We start from the raw sequence: 23,353 nt of genomic DNA, 5'->3' as shown, positions 1-23,353 counted from the left end.
GAATTCAACGCGAAGGGACTTTACCTATCCAACTATTGGGCAGGGCGATGCATCGACGTACGGCTTCCGTGTTTCTGCTCCCGGTCGATCTTGTCCTTTCTTGAGATTCCGATCGATGGACCAAACTGTCAGGGAATTATTTCACCCTTTGTATAAGGACTGTATTTAAACCTCAGTTATTAAGACACACACAACCAAGAATAAAATCAAGTAACAGACATTTACTCTGGCCCAGAGGAGAGTAGTGGTTTCGGAACGCTGTCCCCACATACACTGCCCCTTGAGTAACTTGCCTGACCATTTATTAAGAAAATCTCACAGAACAAAGACAATGACACACCCATGGCTCTGTCTTCCCATGCCTGGTTCCAAAACACAAGAATGTTTACCTAAGACCCCCAAAAACCCTGACTATGGGTCCTAGACCAATAAATCAGTCTTAACCTAAACATTTCATGACAGTCTGAATTCCAAGCTTCTCTTCCCACAGTTTCAAACTTCCTTTCACAGAACAATGGAAAGAGCTTAGTCCTCCATTTAACTAACTAACTAATATCAACTAAAACACATCATGATAATAATTAAAAAGAAACATTTCTTTCACAACTGCGATAAGGAACGTCTCGGTTACTTACGTAACCTCGGTTCCTTAAGCAGGAACCAGATATAACAAAGTTGGCGTGTACAGTGTTACCTTGGATTGATTGTCTTGCTCAGTTTCTTTCCAAGGCAGATCTGAGGGCGCGTAATGATATTATAGTACTCCTGGCAGGCAGGGCCAGGAGCGCGCGCTGACAGATCTCGCGGCCTTTCAGGCGTGAATAGATAAATGCTTCGATTTGTACCCCATGACTGACGTCATGTACCATACTGTTATATCTGGTTCCTGCTTAAGGAACCGAGGTTACGTAAGTAAACGAGACGTTATCAATACTTCCGATTTTATATGTCAGTATATGTGTATATGTCTGTATGTATAAATATATACTGTATACATAGCTTTCTCAGAAGACCTAAACATTTTCAAAAGAATGGAAAAAAGAATGCATTCATGAATAATATTCGACTTTATTTCCTTTATACTGGTAATGGCCTGCATGTCTGCCCTATCTTCCCCTATCGTCTCCTCCTCCCATTAAGTTCAAGTACACCGTTTGACAGCATGTGAACACACAATGAGGGGACAGAACGGATTTGATCCATTCATTTTGGACTTTTTGATGTTGATGTCTTGCTTCCCTTCTGCTTTATTTCCATCCCCAAGCATCTAAATCGTCATACACTTTCTGCGTTTGTAAGCTGCTGACTGTGGGGCAGATTCTACAGAATCTCTCCCTCCAATCGGCAAACCGTTTCACTGTGTACTTCAGTCGCCAGTTGAAGTATGAGGCATAGCGTTGCTTATCCTCAGCCAGTTTCCTAAGGAATTCTCCAAGCTCCTCTACGGAACTGAAGTCGTCCACATGGATGAAGGAATCACTTGGTGCCACTGCCTCATACTGTTCCCGCGGTGGACCTAAAACTACAGGCACAGCTCCACCCACGAGGGCATTGTACCAAAACTTCTCTGTGATGTAGTCTCTGGATATAGAGTTCTCAAAGGACAGGTAGAAGTAGCAGCCAGAGATGGTGCGTAACAGAGTCTGATCATCCAGACGCTTATTTACTGCTCCACCATACACGTCTACTGGTATAATTGTTTTCAGTTTATTGTATACAGCTGTTCTCTTATGGTGGGGGGCATAATTGCTCACGACCCAACATGCCAAAAAAGACTTCTTTGGTATGTAATCCTCCACTGTCAATCCAGTTCCAAAGTCGTGTGGTACCAACCTGCCATATGGTACATACATATCTGCATCACGGCGGTAAGACATGGTGCAGTTAAAGTGTCCAGCAAAAGGCTTCAGATTCCCATTATGTGCTGGGCTTTCCAGTGATAACCACACCCACCTCTGCTCCTGTGGCCGGGTGAGGTGAACAGGCAGTCTTTGTTGGCCTTGGATCAGCTCACGGTTGTGGAAAATCACAAAATCTGCCTGAGAGAACAGGGACTGATCATCTACCAAAGTACAGTTGGGTATGCCGAACCTCTCTCTGCACACATTGCCCTCCACGCTAGGTGAACTTGCAAAAGGCCAGTACCACACTAGAACAATTGTATTTGTGGTATTAATGATGACTTGCAGTGCAGGTCTCGGGGACATTTGCATCAGTGAGGGCCACTGGGTAAGCAGGCTGCCAAACAGAGTGAGGCAGGCTAGGGAGGCAGCCAGCAGTGTCCATCGGTGGCAACAGAAGTCCATCGTCTTTGTTTTTCTGATTGTGTTAGCTTTAAAGTAAAAACAACAAAGAAGTACAAACTGTCAAACCACACAGATACACACACACACACCACAGACTCGCTGCTCACTCACGTTAGCACACAGCACTTTGAAAAGTGCTCCCTAATTTCCCCCTGGGTAGTATGGGGTGGCAAGAACATCGGCCCAGTTTTCAATAACACAATAACAGCCGACCTAAGCTACAGCAACAGCTCCATGCTATAACGAGAAATAGGTAATTTGAAAAGTGCTTTACAGCAAATACATAACGTGCACAAAGAAATTACATGCACATAAAAATAGACATCAAAGAAACATAAAAACTCAGATATAGTGCAAAAAAAATTAAATATATTTTAAATATGATAATAACAATTATTAAAATTATAAAATTGAATACATAAAATGCATAGCATAAGATAGAAAATAAAACTGCAGAGATATATTTAATCTAACCCCTTAATATCACGTAGATCAAAGTATTTCAATTAAATTAAAAGTATTTATATATATATATATATATATATATATATATATATATATATACAGTGCCTTGCATAAGTATTCACCCCCTTGGATGTTTTACCCTTTTATTGCTTTTATAAATCAGTCATGGTCAATATAAGTTGGCTTTTTGTACAAAAAAATCACAAAAAAGCCCTCTTTAATTCCAGGGGATGTTTAGTGCCGTGGACATTTTTTTGTATCCTTCCCCTGACCTATACTTTTCAACAACCTTTTCTCTGAGTTGCTTGGAGTGATCTTTGGTCTTCATGGTGCAAAATTAGAAAATAGCTAAATGCTTACCTATCAGGATGAGAGCAAAACTCCAAATGTTTGGCATTGATGTTCTCTTCTCGCAATACGAATGCATGTATTTCATGTCAGCACTTCCTTCTTCATAGCCTAGTAGCTCATTGTACTGTATATCATAGATCACATGCTTGTATGGCTGTGGTTGTCTGTTCTTTTGAAGTGACAGACATGTCGGATCCTCTTTTCTCAGAATAGAATGCTGCCTAGAAGAAAGAATAGAAGAAATGCCTGACAACTAAAAACTAATAATCTTGAAACAATTGTATTTGTGTAGTCAGTGTGTAGTGTAGTGAAGTACTGTCATGTAGTTTTGCATCACTGCACTGCATGCTTTGTCTTAGGCCTGAGTGGTCTATCTTAGACCTGCTTTAAATACTGGGGGGGGGAGGAGGGGCAGGGAGGGACAAAAATGATTCTACATCTTGTAGGCCTTATTACAGCTGCAGCAGCAGCAGCATATTAAACCAAATCTAATTTGCTAAGACAATATATTGCCAGTAAAATAGATTATGTGCACACTCTGAGTGCTATATTCATATCAACAATGCTTTGGGTGACCGTGGCACTGTTTCTTTCCACCGAAATCATGGATTCTTCTACTGTGCACAGTTCTCAGTCTACTCACCAGCTACCTCTCATTACTGGCAAACCCAGAAGCACACATGGCTTTCATGGAATTCAAGGGGAAAACTGTGGCACTACACATGCAAATGGGATTGGCAAATGGCATTATGGGGTTAGAATAGTTTAGATAGAATATGGACGAAGTTAGAATAGTTTGTGAATCACAAATAAAAATGTATTTCAGCATAATCCATTTTTGTTTTATTAATCCATTTTTGGTGTAACTAGAGCACCTGCAAATCAAACTCAAAATAGATCACTATCACTATTTTTACGTTAGCCATAATTGGCTAGAGAAGCTGTTGCAGCTGTTCTATGGGGCAGGTCACCGGATCTGAGTCCTCTTCTTCACACACTGCATGTCATTTTTTAAGTAGTAACGTGCACCTCACCATTGCTGTGATACCTGTTTGCAGTGCCTGTGCCTATGTGTGTTGTGTGCAGGTGTGTTTGTGACGTGTGAGTAGGCACCAGAGTCGAGCACAGGTGGCGTGTTGAGTCTCATTCTTCTTCCAGGACAGGTAACCCCCTGCAACAGCTGCTCCCTGTGACCCCCTTCAGTGCCCCCTACCTGTCTGGTGGCAGCCATTACCCTCCCTCTTGCCAGACGGCTACTTGTGTTGTGGTGGGCTGATGTAGTCCTACCCCAGTTGCGAGAATGATCTCTTCTGTATTTTACTTCCATTTAGCTATGTATTAATAAATATTGTTATTTTTATAGAGAAATACCACGACCTGTCATTACTTATCATATCTGTGTGAGAGCCCGCTTGTCTCTGTTAAAGGGTTAATTAGACATTCAGTACTTCTTGGTGTGAAAGGCCCCAGGTGGCATAGTCGACCACTTGCCAAGACCTTACTACCAGTAGGTAACACATAGCTCAAATAATGGAATAATTGAGTTTAAGCCCCATTATGCGAGAATTGGTCATTTTTGCTACTGAATTCTGAATTGGTGGCCTAATGAAGACCTTACTTTAGGCCTAATGGTAATTCTCGCGTGATAACCTGGTACATTGCAATCTCTGCAGTTAGCAAACTCAAAACCCTTACTTTGTTGCATAGACCACTTATGATGGATCTACTATTTTCAGAGCAAATTCACTGTCTAAATTCTGGAAAAAAAAATGTCCAGGGTGTCTGTCTTGCTGTATTAGTTTATAAAGCTATACAATTACATCATATATAATCATGGCTTACTTATTTCTGGATAGTTTCTACGCTGTTCTATGTAGTACTCACCTTCCATTAAAAATACTTGAAGTACTTCTGTACTCTTTCATAATTTCCTCTCAGCATTCTGGAATAACACTGAAGACAGACTTTGCTGTACCTCTACTGATGCCAGTTAGCTTATCTGTCTCCATACAGTGGAAGTGACGCGATGATAAATCCACATGATACACACAGCTGTAGTTACCCTGGTGGGAATAATCTGTAGCTAGAAAGTAGAAGGAAGCTGAGTGGTTGGTGGCAGGCTGAGTCATGGTGCTGTTGGATCCAGAGAAACTCAGATGGAAAACTCCACCAGGGAACTGTGGTTGAGTGGAACAGGTGATAGAGAAGCTGTAGCCCTTAGTTATCTCCAGCCCTGAAGGTCCCCAGGACAGCCCTCCCGCTGGAGCAGTGAAGTTGATACGAGGTACATGCAGGCTCACTGTAAACAATCACAACCTATGCAAATCACTTTACAGCTCCATTATATAAATGTATACAAATACAACATATTGATACATACTACTCATTGTGCTAAAAGAAGACTTTTTTCCCCCTTGAATTAATTATCTACATAGTGTGGGTCAAAGGCAAAGCTCACATGATATTGCAGGTCAGACAAATAGAGAATCATGTGTCATAATATATAGGCATACAGGGTCATTTGGGATGCACTTATCAAGTAAGCATCAAACATACTACAGACGTTTGTGTCCATACCTACTACAGAAACACTACTGGGGTTGCTTTGAGGCGAGGTGAATTCTCTGTTTGAGACGGTTGTCTGATACCGACATTTCATGTAATTTAAGCCACCCTGTTGTGTATTTTAGTGTGACTGAGGAAAGGACTATGTCAGGGCCAGCTTCGGGAATCGAACCCTGGCCGCTGGTTTTCTGGTCCAGTGACAAACTCACTGAGCAGTAGTAGTAGGACCCAAATGCAGGATGTGCCAAAATGTAGACTTTAATTTCTTACACAAAGGATACTCCAAAACACACAGAAGATAAATGCGAAATCAAAAGCATCAAAAAAGGCAAAGCTCAGAAGGTACCAAAAACAAGTTGCAAAAAAGAGACAGGCAAAAACAGCAACACTAGAGGCTTGAAATTACAAAATACTTTCAACAAACCACAAGGCCGCTAACTGGCGACTGGAGAGTGGGGACTAGGGAACTTGAGAACTCGAGATTAGGACACAGGAAATAAGAAACCAGAAAAAACAAAACACAAAGTCACAGCAAAGAACACAAAAAACAACCATTGGTCACCTGACTCACTAATGAGCAGGTGGAACAGAAAATGGCAGGAAAGAAAAGACAGGAAATAAACAAGAAGAACCTGTCCACACAAAACGAGCCAAGAGTCTGTTGCTTGGCAGCCTCTAGAGGCCAGGAGGTCCCAAATCATGACAGGCTATTGTGTGTCATACTTTGCATTCCTTGGTGAGCAGAGCAAGGTATGGTGTAATTTATTCATTGCCATGTTTAATTAGTACTTTATGTAATGTATTGTGTTTATTGCATAATTTATGCCTTTTCATATTTATTCACTTTTGGTGTTGTGTAAAGAATGCGTGTTTGATATAGTTTTCATGGTGTTGAAAGGCGTATCGTCACTATATCTGTGTTGGTCCGTTGCGGGACCAGTGGTGGAATAAAAGAAACATCTAGGCCTGTATGCCTGTACACAAGTTGCTATGTGGTTTTCACTTCTTCTTTCTGTAGAGAAGGACCATCAGCACTAGTTCGGCGCTATGGTATGACCACACAACTTATGCAAGAGGAAACGTTCATGCAAAACAGGTGGAAACTTCGCCATCTTCCAGTTTAACTTCTGACACCATGTAGAATTACCGAACGTAAATAATCAGCGGGAGTTATTTCCAAAGACTGGTTTATTAAAGTAACCCATCAATACATGCGAGGGCATCAACCTGCTGCTTGTTCATAACTCATGAACTCATCAACTGACGTAGGTCACACATACATACGATATCAGTATCAATATATGCATCAATGCGCGCCGCACATAAACTAGTGCCATTACAACACATCTCCGAGTCTGTTAAGACATGCAGAACATTAATGATTCTAAAACAGTTTAAATTCAACCTGGTCAGTATTCTTACTCTTCTGTAACATATTACTTTAAACATGGAACACATTTCTATTCTAATATCACATACTGAATATTCAATAGCACATATGGCATTTTACTCCATAAAACATTTTGCATTGTCAATCTCATAACACTTGCAACAAAACTATGGAGAGAGATACTGTATGTCTCAAAAGTATTTGTAAATGCAAGTACCATGATCCACAAATGTTTCACGATTTACAAATGTGTTTTGCGATCCACAAAAACTAAATTCTTACTCGTGATTTGTAAGTTGGCATTTACATAAATGTGCTATGAGACATTCTTTTCGGTCTTTTGCGATCCACACACAAATGGCTTTCCGATCCACAAATACAAGCCTCCCCCCCCTCCTTTTCGACAGTGCCATCCTATCCAGTAGGTGGCAGTGTTGTCCTCTGCCTTGATGGTTCTACGCTATGTCTGGACAAGGATCGCCTCCTGATGGTGTGCCTTCGACAGTAAGTAAAAATCGCTTGAAAATGCCTTACTCGCTTAACAGCGAGATAGTAAGCCAGCTAGCTAGCTAATAAAATGTGTAACTTTGCTAAGAGAAGTGATTGTACTTACATTACCTTACTACTTTGGTTCTTGTTAATTACCTAGCTACTGTTAGCTGTACCAAACATTAACAATGGAGCTAGCTAACTAACTAGCTTTCGACAGTGAAATGATAGGCGGCAGTGTTGTTCGATATAAGATAAAGATAATGATTCCATATCTCTTCGTAACAACATTTTGAATGGGAATTTGTACCATATTTTAAATAACAGAACATGGTGGAGAACATGGCTCAGGCTTGCCCAGGTGTGCCCTATATGCCAACAAGTATTTCCTACTTCAGTGCTCCCTCTTCATGGCAGTGTTTGTGCAGAAAGGTAAAACAACTTGTTCATTTTAATGCAGTATCACATGTGAAAGCATTTATTTTCCAGCTATAGCATAGGAAGTGTACAAACAGAAATGGCACAGAAAACAATTGTGCTTGGTGAATAAAATGTGTTTTAAAGGTTTAAGGTTGTGAAAGGATTGTAAGAGTATGGTAAGCAATGTATGGTAACAAAAGAGGATCCATGCTATTCTACACAATTACTGTGGTATTGACATGTGCCATAATGTTTTGTGTTATGTCCCTTTGTTGTAAGATCCTTCTGCAACAACACAATTGTGGAGCCTGATGTGGAGGTTCCAGGCCCTTCATCTGCAGATTCCTCTGTGGCTCGACCAGCCCTTCGTTTGACAACTTCTTTAGCAACAGGTAACAAAGCTTAGGTTGCCCGGGCAACTGCCCGTCTGCCCTCCTCGACTCAAGCTGCCCCTCCAAGGTAAAAAAAAAAAAAGTTGCAGAATTTCATGTAGGCCTAGACAAAAAGAATCACCACCTGAAACATTTCATAAAATAGCTTATGAGCAGCGAGAGTGGAAGTGAGTAGGGGGAGGGTAAAGTAGCTAGTTTGGGAAAGCCCCCTACTCTGTTTACTGTACCTGCAGTGCTGCACGTAAGAGCCTGCATTTTTGCCTCAAGAGACAATCAAGTCACTTAATCGACTTAATGATGCGCAACCGCTTTGATGTAGTAAGAAAAGGTGAGTTTAAAGTTGTAGAAATGAATAACAAACGAACAATCATCATCAAGTTATATGAAATTAATAAAAATCTTCATAAATCCAGGCTCAGTTTGCCACATTTAGCCTAAAGAATCAGGCAGCTAGCTTGCCTACCAGAAAACCAGCCCGTTACCACATGCTAAGTTTTTGGTAGGAAAACTAAGTTACATGTCTGCTGGTGGTGAGTTTCTAACATTTCGTTTTAACAAGAAGATGGAATGCATCACATGGATCATTTCATTCAAAATGGTTAAATGCCTAAATCATATCACTGTTTTGGGTGTTGTTAAGTGTAGAGTGCGGTAGAAGCTAGAATAGCTACGGAAAAGAGAAGGATTCAGGAGAGAGAGAATCGGCTAAAGGAGGCAGCAAAGGGTAGCACATCTTTGCAGAGTTGGTTACAAAGAAGCAAACCAGCAGGTGAGACAGAAACATTGCATTGTGATAAAGATGACAATCTTCTTTAATTGGTTAGTTTGTGTTTGGATTAATTAAGCAGGTAGGTTTGTGTGTAGTTTCATTGAAGAGTCGGATGCTTTCCATACAAAGTTTATTGTGCTCCACCAGGCTTTCCGTGCCAGAGACACAACTTGTCCCAGCATAGAGCAAGATAGGCTTTACACAAGTCGTCAGGGGCTGCATGGAATCACATAGGCCATAGCCCAAATGGAGCCACATGTGAGTAGGAAGATTAATGTTGACATTGTGTTCCAACTGGTCAATCTTAGGAAATGAAATATATAGCATGTGGTGGATGGATATCTCTACCTTTGAGAAGCTCTTGAAGACCCAACTCTTCAGGGAGCACCTCCTTTCCTAACTTGCACTTCCTCTCCCTTCCTCTTCACGCCTCTACTTCTCCTTATCTTTCCTCTAATGCTATCTCCTCTCACTAGTACTTAACTCGCACTTACAGTAGTTACATTCCTGCACTTTTTTTTATTCTTATGTAAAGTAGTATTTATTGTTACACTAAGTCTCTATTGCTCGTAGCTTGATTGGGCCTCATTCTCAAACTTTTTCTTAAGTGTCTTCTTTAATATTTAATATTCATGAACGACTGGAAATGGGTTCGTACACACCCGAAGTGTTCTCAGCTGTGCTCCTCCGAATGAGGATTCTTAAATTGAACGCGCGTTCTCGTACACCTGGATTGGCATACATACACGCCCCGCCAGCTCCTTGTAAGGGCATGCAACTGAAGAGACGTGTGCACAATCCACAGCAGACGCAAAAGCAAAAAGCGAGCACCGGTCGAGTAAACGCAGACCTAATTTCACCAGTGCAGAGGTGGAGGTACTGTTGCAGAATGTAGATGTGTCCATTGTATTCCACTATGGTTATATCCACGCGATTGAGTTTAGTGCTTATTTATTTATTCACTTACATTTGCAGTGTTCGTGTGGTGCTTTTATTTATTTTACGACATCACGATGCCTCGTAGAATCATGATTATAAATGTGAAACCCAATTGTTAATGATACAAATATTCTCGTATTTATTATTATTATAATTATTTAAATCCAATGATGTCTGAAGTATTGATGTGAACACAATCACCAACGATCTCACAAATTCAGCCCTTAAGAAAAATCTGGAGTTGCTGTCCCGCATCTTCTCCAGCCACTGTAGTGCTCTGTGGTTGGTCTCCAGCTGGAATGATCTCCCCAGGAGGTAGTACCGCAGAGAGTCGAGGGCCCGCTTGATCGCTAGGCACTCTAGCTCCACCGCAGAGTACCTCCTCTCTCTCTGTAGCAGCTTTCGGCTAATGAATGCAACAGGCCTCCGGAACCCGTCCACCTCCTGGAGCAGGACTGCACCGAGCCCCACCCCAGAGGCGTCCGTCTGGACGATGAAGGGCCTGTTGAAGCAAGACTGAGTCGCTGCAGACTGCCCTTTTCAGGTCCTGGAAGGCCGATTCGCACTGCTCCGTCCAAACCACTCTGTTTGGCAAAGCCGCCATGGTGAGATCTGAAAGGGGAGAAGACCTGTCGGAGAAGTTAGGGATGAACCTTTGATACCATCCCATTAGCCCCAGGAAAGATCTCCCCTTCTTCTTTGTTGTCAGAGGTATGCAGCTGCGGATGGCTTCCAATTTGTCCACTTGCGGCTGGATGACGCCATTGCCGTAGCCCAGGTAACTGACTTCTTTCTTCGCCAGAGCACACTTCTTTGGGTTGATGGTCAGGCCTGCTTCCCGGATGTGTCCGAGGACCTGCTTGAGGTGGTACAGGTGATCCCGCCAATTGTTGCTGTAGATTCCAACGTCATCCAGGTAAGCCGCGGCGAACTCATGGACGCCCCCAGTATGCCATCGATTAGCCTCTGGAAACTGGCTGGTGCCCCCTGCAGGCCAAACGGCATTACCCGGTACAGGTGGTACAGGCTGAAGGGGTCACCTCCTTTGCACGCTCCCTCAGGGGCACTTGCCAATAGCCCCGGGAAAGGTCGATTGTGTAGATGTACTTTGCTTTCCTCAAGCTGAACCTCTCTGGCACCCGGTAGCTCTTCTGCTGGGGGGATGTGTTTGGCCGCAGGATGATGTCGTGCTCCACGGCCGTCGCCCGCCTAGTCCTTTCCTGGAACAAGTTGGGGTCTAGCAGTTCCTTTACCTGGTGCTGCTGACCTTCCTTCAGGTGGGAAAGGTATACGGTCTGTGAGGTGGTCCTGACAGGGAAAAACTGCTCCTGCGGCTCCTCTTCTTCAATCACCGCTTGGACAAACAACTGCGTCTCCTTTTGGTCTCTAGAATGGAATTATTTCAACAAGTTAATGTGAAAAGTGTCAGGATCTGACGGGTCTGAAGGCTAACAAAAGTATCTAAAAAAAACAAAGGAACTCAGAATAGAAGTTATCTTTCAAAAGCAGAATCTCTCAGAGTGACTCACGTCACCTAACACAGGGTATCCGTTACCAAGACTCAGCACAAACACAGAAAATCAGGAGGCTTATAAAGGCTTACAAACGAGACACAGGTGAACACAATGAAACAATAAGCTAACACACATGTGACAGCGAAAACAGAAACACTGAGGACCCCACGTGGTCACAAAAGGAATAGCAGTCCAAAAAACCCTGACAGGACCCCCCTCCCTATGAACGTCTCCTGACGTTCCCTCGAGGACGATCTGGATGACTCTGGTGGAAGGCCCTGATGAAGGCTGGAGCAGAGGTGTAAAAAGTACTGAAATGTTGTACTCAAGTAAAAGTACAATTACTTTGATGAAATTTTACTTAAGTACAAGTCAAATTACCCATCTAAAAATGTACTCAATTAAAAGTAAAAAGCAGTTCATTTAAAATGTACTTTAAGTAAAAGTTACTTAGTTACTTTCAACAACTTGATCATAAATCCAATACAAAAACTAGTTATTTTTAATTAAAGGAAATCTTTAGAAATATAAGTGCAATGACATTAAACATATTAAACATTAAACTGTCAACACAACATTTAAGAACTTTTGGGAGGACATGTCAAGACATGAACCACATGACAGCTAAAATAAAAAAGTTAAAATGCCGCTGCCCCACTATATTAAAACTTTGGTTACTTTACTTGTGTCCACCTTTAGAGCATTAGTCTACAAACGTCTTGTTGAGTTAGAGCAGCAGCTGATTTTCAAGGTGTGTAGAGTTCATCCGGGCTCGCTTTGCAGTAAACGGCAATCCAGCACAGCCGAAGAGTCACTCGCAGGCGGCCGAGGCAGGTAGGCCAGTATTGAGTTTCAGGGACAGTGTTTTGATATTCTGAAAGGAGTTCAGCAGATCCATATTGACTGAGACACAGGCTAGGTTCCCTTCTAACTCCCCTGTACCTTCTGGACTTCATTGAGGAAAATAAATCATCTTCATCTGATGAATGTTGTCCAACTTGCTTCAGCCCCTACCATCCGGTCAAGATGTTGTCTGACATAGACTAGACCTGTAGAATGACAAACACAGGGCTCTCAAGTGTCACGCATTGAGCGTGACAGTCACTCATTTCGGTCTTTAGTCACGCACTCCCGCCACACATCGTATTTCTCACGCTGAAAAAAAACTCTAGGCTATTTAATGTGTCGCAGCGCGCAAACATGACCTGGCCGCGCTGCCCTCACCATGGAGGAATCAAGCACTTCTCCCCGAATCCCCTGGGGTTCTGCCGTGAGGTGCCACTTATCAGCCAATCAAAAGAAAAAATGGGCTACACAATAGCCAATCCGAAAAATACATCTTTTGTATCTGGGTAAGATTTAATCCAGCAACCAATTAAAATAAAGCATCCTAGAATTGCGCGCGATTGATCTTCCGGAGCTCCAAGCATCAGTCTTCTACAAAGAGTAAGTCGTCTCCTGTTTTAATGTTACAACACATTTACAATGGTTTGACACAAGCAATGACAACTTGACTGCAATTAGAGAATATTTCCCAGATGATTAGCATCAGTTTTTAATGAGTGTTTGTAGCCAACACAGCCTGCCTTTACACTATAGCTTTGACTCCGAACTTCGTTAATAGGCTATAATAAATTCGAGTAGGCATATTAAAAAAATATATAGCCTATAATTCGAACGAATATTAGGCAGCCCTTAATATTCAATGATGTTATGGGCATTATTTTTGGTAAATGTGTTTGCTTGAACATTCTATTCAGATTCCGAGGTTTCTTCACGCCTGGTGAAGTTGTGAATCGCGAGCTCATTAGGCATACTAGCATGTTATAAATATCCTGGCCATGGATGCATTAATCATTGCATCTGTCTTTCAAAGATGTCAGGTAAAAAACAAATAAGCATCCTGTCCTTCGCCCAAAGAGGAAAGCCCACTAAAAAGGCCAGATTAGGCCCAGAGAAGGTTGTAAACACATGAGAGGAGGAGATGGTGGAAGAGGAAGAGACAGTACAGGTTGAAGAGGAAGAGAGTACAGGTGGAGGAGGAAGAGACAGTGGAGGAGGAGGAGACGGTGGAAGAAACAGTGGAGGAGATGGCTAGAACAAAAGAGAGAAAAGTCCCAGGAGCAACCCTACAAGACCTCTTTTAATAGTGAATGGACCTCTAAATGGCCATTTATTACTGTAGGAAGCACCAGCTCATATTACTGGTGCTCTATCTGCTGCCAAGAAACCTTGTGTGCCCATCCAGGTGTGCGGGATGTGACAAGGCACATAGGCAGTAAGGGGCATCAGCCCAAACAGCAGGCACTGAAGTCAACCAGCACAATTAATACATCCAATTCTATGACTATGGCATATATAATGGGAACCAACACCAAAAATGATAAAAGAGTCCAAAAAAGCAACAAACACCTACAATAAACATAATTCTCTTTCTCTCTCTCTCCCAAATTGAATACATACTTTGTAATTGGTTGAATTGTCAGTGCCATGTGTCAAATCTTTTCTGCAAGTCTGAGCAATTATTAACAACAAAACACTAAAAATAATATGGGGGGGCTGGTCTGTGGGCATACGGCAGGGGCGGGGCGGGCGGAATGGGGGTGGGCCGGGGGCGTGGTCAGGGGGGGGGGGGTATGTCACTCTTGCCTGTCTTCAAAACTTGAGAGCCCTGCAAACAACAATTCTGACAATTAAGTATTGAGCTGCCATCAAGAGTGCATCTTAACACAGAAATAGCTATAAATAGCTACTTGAGATGACAGACCTACAGTATATATACAGAATGATAACATTATTTTCTATTTCTACATGCATCACAATTCATAATCCTAAATTCTTGCTAACCGAGACCCCTGAGCATTAACATGAAAGACGTGCACATTGCAAAGCCACCACATCGTGATAAATTCGAGATAACGACATTGACATTGACTTGTCCAACTGTCTGACAACGATGGTGTGCGCATTTACATCGTTCCTGTTTCAGGGCATGGGAGGCAGCCAAATGATTAGCCTAATATCAGTTTATGCGGTGTATCTTATTGCTGATGACTGATCTGCAGTTTTTAACACAATATGAGAGACTGAACATAATAATGCTATGAACTGAAACGAATGGAATTATTATTAGTCTATTGGATGACTGCTGTTAACAGAAGGATGGGTACATGAGTATATAGCTAGCCTAGCTAGCTAGCTAGTTGACGTTAGCATACTCAGGGTGGTTGCAAGTGCTAGCCAAAATGAGGCTACAAGTGCCATGACACGCATATTTTGCTTATTGTAGCAAAGCTAATAAACAACAAAAACGCTGTCTGAACTACTAATGGAAAGGGACAAATACTGTACTTACCAACACATGCTTGCGCAGATTTGAAGATTCATTTTTACAAGCAGAAAGTTCTGTCTGGCGGGGCAGGCACAGCTTACACAGCATTATAAAGCTGTTGCCTCTTTTAGGTTGGAAGGCAAACTGCTTGCTGAGTTGTGGATACGGGTTTTCTTCATCTTCTTTAATTTTAAGTTGCGGAAAGTTCGGTGCCTCAGCTTGTTGGTCGTCCGCAGCTTGTTGGTAGTCCGCACTATCATCTTTCTCCATCTCTATCTCTCGTGACTCAACACCGGCGGGCTTGCATCGACTCAATCATCCACTCTATGCAGCATCCATCCACCACTGCAATGAGAATTGTCGTGCGCGATTCCCGCCTTTCGGTTTCCTTTCTTGAACTATGTTTTTTTTTTACTCAGTAACGGATGTAATTTCCAATGTAGCGAAGTACAATACTTCAGTCAAAATCTACTTAAGTAAAAGTAAAATTACCGATTTCAAAAACTACTTAAAAATTACAAAGTACACAAAAAAACTACTCAATTACAGTAACGTGAGTAAATGTAATTTGTTACTTTACACCTCTGGGCTGGAGTATATGCCGAGATGGGACCCAGGACCGTTCCTCGGGACCATAGCCCTCCCAGTCCACTAGATATTGAAGACCCCTCCCCACACGGCGAGAATCCACTAGGCGGTGGATCGAATAAGCCAGACCGCCATCGATGATCCTGGGGGGCGGAGGAGGTTTAGCTGGTGGAACCAGTGGGCTTGTGGCGACCGGGCGTAGGCGGGAGACATGGAACGTCGGGTTGATCCGCATGGACCGGGGAAGTTGGAGGCGATAGGAGACTGGATTAATCTTCCTCACAATCTTGAAGGGCCCCACAAACCGTGGAGCTAGCTTGCGGGACTCCACCCGCAGAGGGAGGTCTCGCGTAGACAGATAAACGCTCTGTCCAGGACGTAGCGGGGGTGCAGGTCTGCGGCGGCGGTTGGCATGATGTTGGTACTGTCGGACAGACCTCTGCAGAGTGGACCGGGCCTTGAGCCAGACACGCCTGCACCATCTGACAAAGTTCTGGGCTGAGGGAACACCAACCTCCACCTCTTGCCCAAAAAGGACACCTCAGAGACATGGAACTCACACTTTTCTGGTTTGACGAAGAGGTGGCTCTCCAGCAGGCGCTTGATATAGTCCTCCATCGCTTGAGTCTCTGTGGATGACAGGGAAAAGATCCTTCCTCGTGGGGGGAAGGACCCTGGGAGGAGATCAATAGCACAATCAAAAGGTCTATGAGGGGGCAGGGCAGTTGCCCTCCTCTTGCTAAATACCTCACTCAGCTCATGGTACATAGAGGGAACTTGGGACAATTCAAGAGAACTAGGAGGCTTCGGAACCGAGGGCGCAGCTCTAGTGAGGAGACAAGAAGATTTGCACTTTGGACCCCACTCGACCACAGTTCCCAAAGACCAATTGATATGAGGACTGTGGTGAGACAACCAGGGGAACCCAAGCACAACAGGGAACTCAGGAGAGTGGATGAGATAAAACTGAATCTTTTCATTATGATTCTCTAAAACAGTCAACACAACAGGGGCTGTAATATGGGTTACAGTACCCTTTCCCAAGGGCCTACCATCGAGAGCCGTCACTGAGAGAGAATGGTCCAGGCTAATTATGGGCAGGTGAAGGCTGTTGGCAAGGGTGAAGTCCAGAAAATTCCCAGCAGCACCAGAGTCTACAAGTGCCTGTAGAGGGTGTTGTTGGTGCTCCCAGGAAATGGTGACAAGGAGCTGCAGGCACAAGGTAGAGTCTGAAGGAGTAAAGGTCGCCCCCGTCACAGTTCTCCCTTTACTGGAGGGGGCAGGGCTTTTCCCGGACGCGCAGGACACGAGGAGCGGAAATGGTTAGGACCTCCACAGTAGAGGCAGCATCTCTCCCTCATCCTTCGGTCCCGTTCTGCCTGGGAAAGGCGAGTTCCACCAAGCTGCATCGGCTCCTCAGAGGAAGGTGGGTTACTCTGTAGCCCTCGAGGCCATTGTGGCGAACTGAAGGTTGAAGCGGTGGCTCCGGAACTGGAGCGGCTGTCTGGCTGTCGTTCACGGCGCCTCTCTCGCAGACGGTTGTCGAGACGAATAGTCTGGTCAATTAGGGAATCCAGATCTGAAACGGGATCTTTAGCTGCTAGCTCATCTTTGATACCGCCAGCGAGCCCCTGCCGGAATGCCGCCATCAGGGCCTCCTCGTTCCACCCACACTCAGCTGCCAAGGTGCGGAAGAGCACAGCATACTCAGCAACACTAGTACTGCCTTGACGCAGCTGGAAAAGCCAGTTAGCCGCATCTCTACCTCCCAAGGGATGGTCAAACACCCGGTGCATCTCACCTGTGAAGGCGTTGAAGTCATCACAGGAATGGCCCTGCTGTTCCCAAATAGCTGTGGCCCATGACCAGGCCTTCGCTGAGTCTTGCTGTCAGGATCTGACGGGATTCGAACCTGGGACTCCTGCGTAGTGCCTACCACTGCGCTACTAGACTCAGGTGCAGAGACAGAGACTGACGACTTGCTCAGGTGGGATCAAAAGGTTTCTTTTAGGGCCAACTAAACCGGCTACCAACTCTGGTAAGTGTTTTGTATCTCCCTAGATGTCCTGACCATGGGATAGAATGGGCTAGGGTCATAACTTTCTCTCATGGGGCTTGGCACCACCAAGGTCTCAATCCCTCCCTTCACTTGATACAGCATCTCATTTTTCAGGATGTATTACTCTTCCTCCAAGAAGCTACCTGTGTCTCTTTGTCGCCCCCTGTAGCTTTCTGAAACCATGGCACAAGGGTCTTATCTTGTATCTGCTGTTCGACAATGTTTGTGGGTATATCAATGTCCAATGTAATCTCTGGCTGTGGCCACTCTTGCTCCTTCTGACCAACTGCAACTCCTAACTTCTGTCTACGTTTCTCCTGCCTCGACAAATGCTTCCTCTCCAGATCCAACACCAATTCAGCCCAAACACAGTACAGCCCTGCAAATAATCACTGTCACTAGTGAAGAAACACTCAACTACACCTTATACTTTGATCAGAAAGATCAGCAGGAAGGAGTAGACTCCAGGTTAACTGCAAAGAGGCAATGTCAAGGCGCTAATGAGACTGCACCTGCCCGCTACACTCACCCCTGATAACGAACACGGGTAAAAAAAAAAGAAGAAAAGCTACCACCACCATCACCGCCCACCACCCTCTTTTTTCTGTGTTTCTCATCTCTTCCCCGCGTGAAGATTGAAATAAAGTCACTGCTCACCGCTGACAAATCAATTGTGACATTTGTGGATGGAGCATGATTCATTTAATTAGCCCAAGACATACTGGAGAAAGCTGAATTACCCGATAAATCAGAGGCAGCCGTTGGCAGCGTGGACAGGGCGCATCAGGTTGTCTGTTGAGATGCGTCGAGCAGGGCTGGTGGGGAGCGCTGTCCATTTATTTGGTACTTTCCCCTAATTTTTCACAACAGACTGCCCCTTAGTCCTGACATCAGACTGTTGCTAATTATACCGCTGCCCTTGATGGAATTGCTAGAGCCGCCTTGGGCTAGGAGTTGGATTTCGTGTTTAAGGCCCCGTTTACACAGAGCCTGGATTGCCTGAATTCGGAAAAACATTTGGATGTTCGTTTTTTTTTTTATCACGTTCACACGGAGCCGTGTCAAGAAAAACTTGCGTTTACACGAAAATGCTAGAGCGGAGCGGAGTGGTTCAATCTGCTAGAAAGACGTCATGGAGCATGCGCATAAAGTGACAGAAGACAGAAGTCGAGATCCAACTAGCAATCTTCTGATTTCTGACCGACTTCTCTACCACCTGAAATCAGTGTTACCACAGCACTCAAACAGGACTAGTTAGAATCGCGCCATAACCCTTGTTTGTGTAAGTTATCGTTTTGAAACTTCCGTCTATAATACAAATCTTTTCACGTCAGATTTGCTCATATAGGCTATTGCTGACACTTTTAAAAACCGGTTTTGAACAATGGTCTGATGCAAATAGATTTAACAGTGATAGATTAAAGTGTGACTTGTTAATGTCATCCCTTTCCTAACCAGCTTCTTAACAACATCGATTTAGTTTATGTTGTTGCTGTTATGAAGTGACGCAGCTGTGTTAATAAGGGTTCAGGATGAGGTTGCAAGGCGTCATCCTTTGCCGAACTGAACTGTGGCTCCGTTCAGTTCGGCAAAGGATGACGTCACCCCATTCAAAGTGAATGGGTATCCGTCGCCCTTAACGGATCAACGCATTCGGACGCAACCGTGTGAATGGGGTCTGAGTCTGCATATGTGTAAGATCTACATGCGTAAGTGAAGGAACCTCTTGTTTATGTTTGTGTGAGCTCACTGGTGGGAGGGGGGAGGGGGGGGGGGGGGGGGGGGGGGGAGTCAAACTGTGCCTTTTTCGACCTTGTGTAGAACTGCCATCCTTGGAAGACAGGAAGGTCAGTTAGAGATCTTAGTCAAGAGTAGCTATCATGACTGAGATGTTAAACATGTATGGCGTCAGGAGTAGATACATCTTAAGTATATAAACCCTGTGCGATGTAAGTGAAATTGCTTCACTTTCATCCTTGTGCTGTGAGTGAGCCAGATTGCAATTGTTATTGAATAAATATACTGATCTACAACTCCGGAGTCCTGAGATAACTTGAGAGTGAATTTTCACACAATGTTTTTTTTCCTTTTTCTTTCATAGCTGAAATTCCTTCCTAGTCTTGTGTAAGTGAACAAGGCTGGTCCACTACGGAGATAAACACTTTTGGGAAGGCAGATAATTGGGGTTGCAAGCTTTCTGTACACATTTTAAAGGCTGACAAGATATATCGTGCCAACTCTGCGGCTCTAAACAGAGTAATAGTCTTAAGACATTTTGGAGGAAGACTGGCAGAATGAAGTGCCAACATATACTTGCCCACAACACACACACACACACACACATTGCACTTGTTGTAACCATGGCTTCATGTACCCAGTCCCTTCTGGTGCTGCTCCCTCTCTGCATTCTTGGAAGAGGGGGTTAGAGGGGACTTATCAATGCTCATACAGCTAGTTAAGTTAAGAACAGCAGCAACCAGTGCTACTCGAGGGGCAGCAAGAGGAGACTGTGATATTCCTTTAAAAAAAAAGTGTATTTGGACAGTCGGTTTTCTACGTTAGGTCAGCCCGGGAATGGAACCATCTCCCACAGAACATTAGAGAATCAACCTCATTCAACTTCTTTAAAAGAAATCTCAAAACATGGTTGATAAATAACCAAAAATGTGATCATTAGTGGGTAAGCAGTAGAACTTATATATTGGGATTTAATTTAATTTAATTTGATCTTATTTTTGATTTATTGTAAATGTTATGTTTGATATATACGTTAATGCCTTTTTTTAAGGTTGTATAGCCTTTTTCACTCTGGCAGGGGGACTGCCAATGGAAACTAGCCTTTTGGCTATAATTGGGTGCATTTAATTTTCATGAATGTACACTGTCCCTCTTGATGAAATAAACAAATTGATTGATTGATTGATTGATTGATTGGTTTGATGTCTCTCAGGTGAGCATTAATTACTCTACCATTTCTTGTTGAAATCGTACGCAAAATGATGCAGTAATATGAAAACAAAAGTTAAATTAAATTAAATTAAATTAAATTAAATTAAATTAAACAAGTTGTATGTGTTTAAGTTCTATGTTTTCAATACATCTTCAACAGGCTTGTCTCAGGTGTTGCAGGCTTTGCAACCTTCAGTTAAGTTAAAGCAAGAACTAAAAGGAAATAAGGAAACAGGTTAAACATGAGCACCAGTGAAAGAATGAGGAAGCCAAAATGAAATTAAAACAGTTTCAGGTAAATATCGATACTACAGGGTAACATCAGAGAAAACACTGTACTCCTGTGAAGTACTATCTGTTGGCCCTGTAGAGAATAACATGAACATACCTAATCACATTTGCATACATGCACGCACGCACGCACGCACACCCACCGACACGGTGATCATAAATGCTTAATATTTTCAGAGCTGCTCAGAGAACTAATTTACATTTGCTTTCTGTAATTGAACGCACTGTCTCTATTATGCTTTGTTCATTTTGTTTGCGGCTTTCTGTCTGTGCAGACTTAAGGCTGACAACTGGAAACCATGTGAAAGAGTAGGATAAGGGAGAAGAATGGATACTTCAGAGATGCTTACCTATTACCATGTTATTAGGTAGCAATTAGAGGTATTTTATGCTGATTCTATCTTAATATTATGTCTGGATAAACCAGTAGAGTATAGTTTAACAACAAGAAATTCCATATGAATATGCATGATTATGGGATATAAATATGGAGGTTTGGTGTTGAACTGTTGTGCTTCTGGGTTGGATACTGATGCTCCCGGCCGTAATAAAGAAGATTGATGTCTGACAGAGTGGGCCTGAATCTTATCTTTTTCATCCGTCACACCGCTCACATCCCCACAATTAATTGCTAAGTCAAATTCCAATGTATTTAATGAAGATTTGGACTCTGGTTATATCACACACATTGTGCTGTTCTGTTGTTGTTTGTACGGGGAAATTGCGCCCTCTAGTGGTGTATGATGCCAACTGAACAGTGGTATCGTTCCTTCGGTGTTTCCTTGGTCAGAACATGGTACATGGTTAAGTTAAGCAGACACGATTTTTCCTGCTCCGATGTATATGGTCAGAAAACGTTTGCCTGTAAGTGTTTTTCTTGATAGCAGTTGATCAGTTATTCCTTGTAAACATTGCTTCTTGTGGAGGCCATTTGTACTGAACTGAAGTTTGTTTAAATTGTTTGCTTTGTGAATATGCTAATCGCTAACGCAGTCTCTGGAATATCCCCATATAAATTAGCATTGAGCTAACGTAGTTATATCATAATTGATTGTTTTTAGAGACGAATGTTACTAGTTAAGATTACTAAAATGTATTCTGTATGTCTGCTCAGTTGTACAGTGCGTCCTGAGTAAAGGTTTGGAAAGAACTTCAAGCTTCAGACTTTGACTTGGGGAAACTGTTAGTGTTCTGCCCATAATATGTTTTATGTGTTTTGGTGATTGAAGTTGAATTGAATATGAGTTGTGATAACTTTGATGATAAATAGTATATAATATGATTAAATAGTCAAATAAATCGCTGCAACTGTACTGTTGTTTACGTTAGCATGTTAGCTAATTAATGTTAATTATAATGTTTTTTTTTAATCAATGGTCTTTTTATTGATTTCTCATATCATTGCAAACAAGACATGTATACAGTATACAATTTAAATCCCACCACCTCCCACCACCCCAAACACACAAAGAAACAATACAGGAGAAAAAAAAAAAAAACTGACCAAACTTTATCTCTGTTGTGTTCAAAATCAGAAAAGCCACAGTGCTCAGTAAGGTAAACCATCAATTATCGAGGACTAGTCCTCAATTATGTCTGAAGTGCTGACACTGTCAAGAAAAGGGCTCCAGATCTTATAGAATGTATTCACTGATCCTCTGAGACTATATCTAATTTTCTCTAATGAGAGAAAAGACAGTATATCTTTGACCCAGTGGGTGTGTTTGGGTGGGGCAGCTTCTTTCCATTTCAACAAGATGGAACGGCGTGCCAACAGTGAAGCAAAGGCCAGGGTCTTACGTTTTGCTACAGGTAGTTGCAGTTCCTCCGGGATAACCCCAAACAGTGCCACAAGCGGGTCAGGGTCAATCTTGTGGTTTATAATTCCAGAGAGAGTCTCAAATACTGAACGCCAGAAATCTTCTAGAGAGGGGCAGGACCAGTACATATGAATTAGGGAGGCATCTGCACTTTTACATTTATCGCATTTGGGAGAAATAGTTGGGTATATTTTAGAAAGTTTTACCTTAGACAAATGGACACGATGCACAACCTTAAACTGTATCAGGGAGTGGCGTGCACACATAGAAGATCCATGCACCTGTCTAAGAATTGACTCCCAGCTACTATCTGGAAGGCATTGACCTAAGTCCTGCTCCCAGGCTGCTCGGACTGCAGCCAACGGTGGAGAGTCCAGACCCGACATTAATTTGTACAATCTTGAAATAGATCCCCTAGCAAATGGGTCAAGAGAGAGAAAGGCATCCAAAGGGTTCACAGGTGGCATAGATGGGAAGTTTGGTACTTGACACTGCACAAAATGCCTGACCTGGAGAAATCTGAAAAAAAAAATCGTTTTTGGCAAGTCATACTGTCTTGACAACTGCTCAAAAGAGGCAAATGTCTTATCTATAAATAGGTCTTTAAAACAGTGTAGCCCTAGTTCATGCCATGCCATAAATGTCTTATCTTGCATCGATGGAGCAAATAAGTGGTTCAATGCTATGGGGCTTAGTAGGGACGCTCTCTGAAAGC

At 43.0% G+C, this 23,353-nt stretch overlaps 1 protein-coding gene across 1 annotated transcript; it reads right to left on the bottom strand.

Annotated features, from left to right (window-relative positions):
* Positions 1-1,030: 1,030 nt before the first annotated feature.
* Positions 1,031-2,306, bottom strand: LOC116223270 (alpha-(1,3)-fucosyltransferase 7-like). The gene has a single exon (XM_031579345.2). It carries the CDS (start codon positions 2,304-2,306, stop codon positions 1,248-1,250), a length of 1,059 nt encoding a protein of 352 aa, XP_031435205.1. The 3' UTR covers positions 1,031-1,247.
* Between the last annotated feature and the right edge of the window lie 21,047 nt (positions 2,307-23,353).

Source organism: Clupea harengus, chromosome 13, assembly GCF_900700415.2.
Source record: "Clupea harengus chromosome 13, Ch_v2.0.2, whole genome shotgun sequence".
NCBI lineage: Eukaryota > Metazoa > Chordata > Actinopteri > Clupeiformes > Clupeidae > Clupea > Clupea harengus.
Note: the sequence above shows the minus strand (reverse complement) of the source record. Positions and strands in the feature narration are given on the sequence as shown.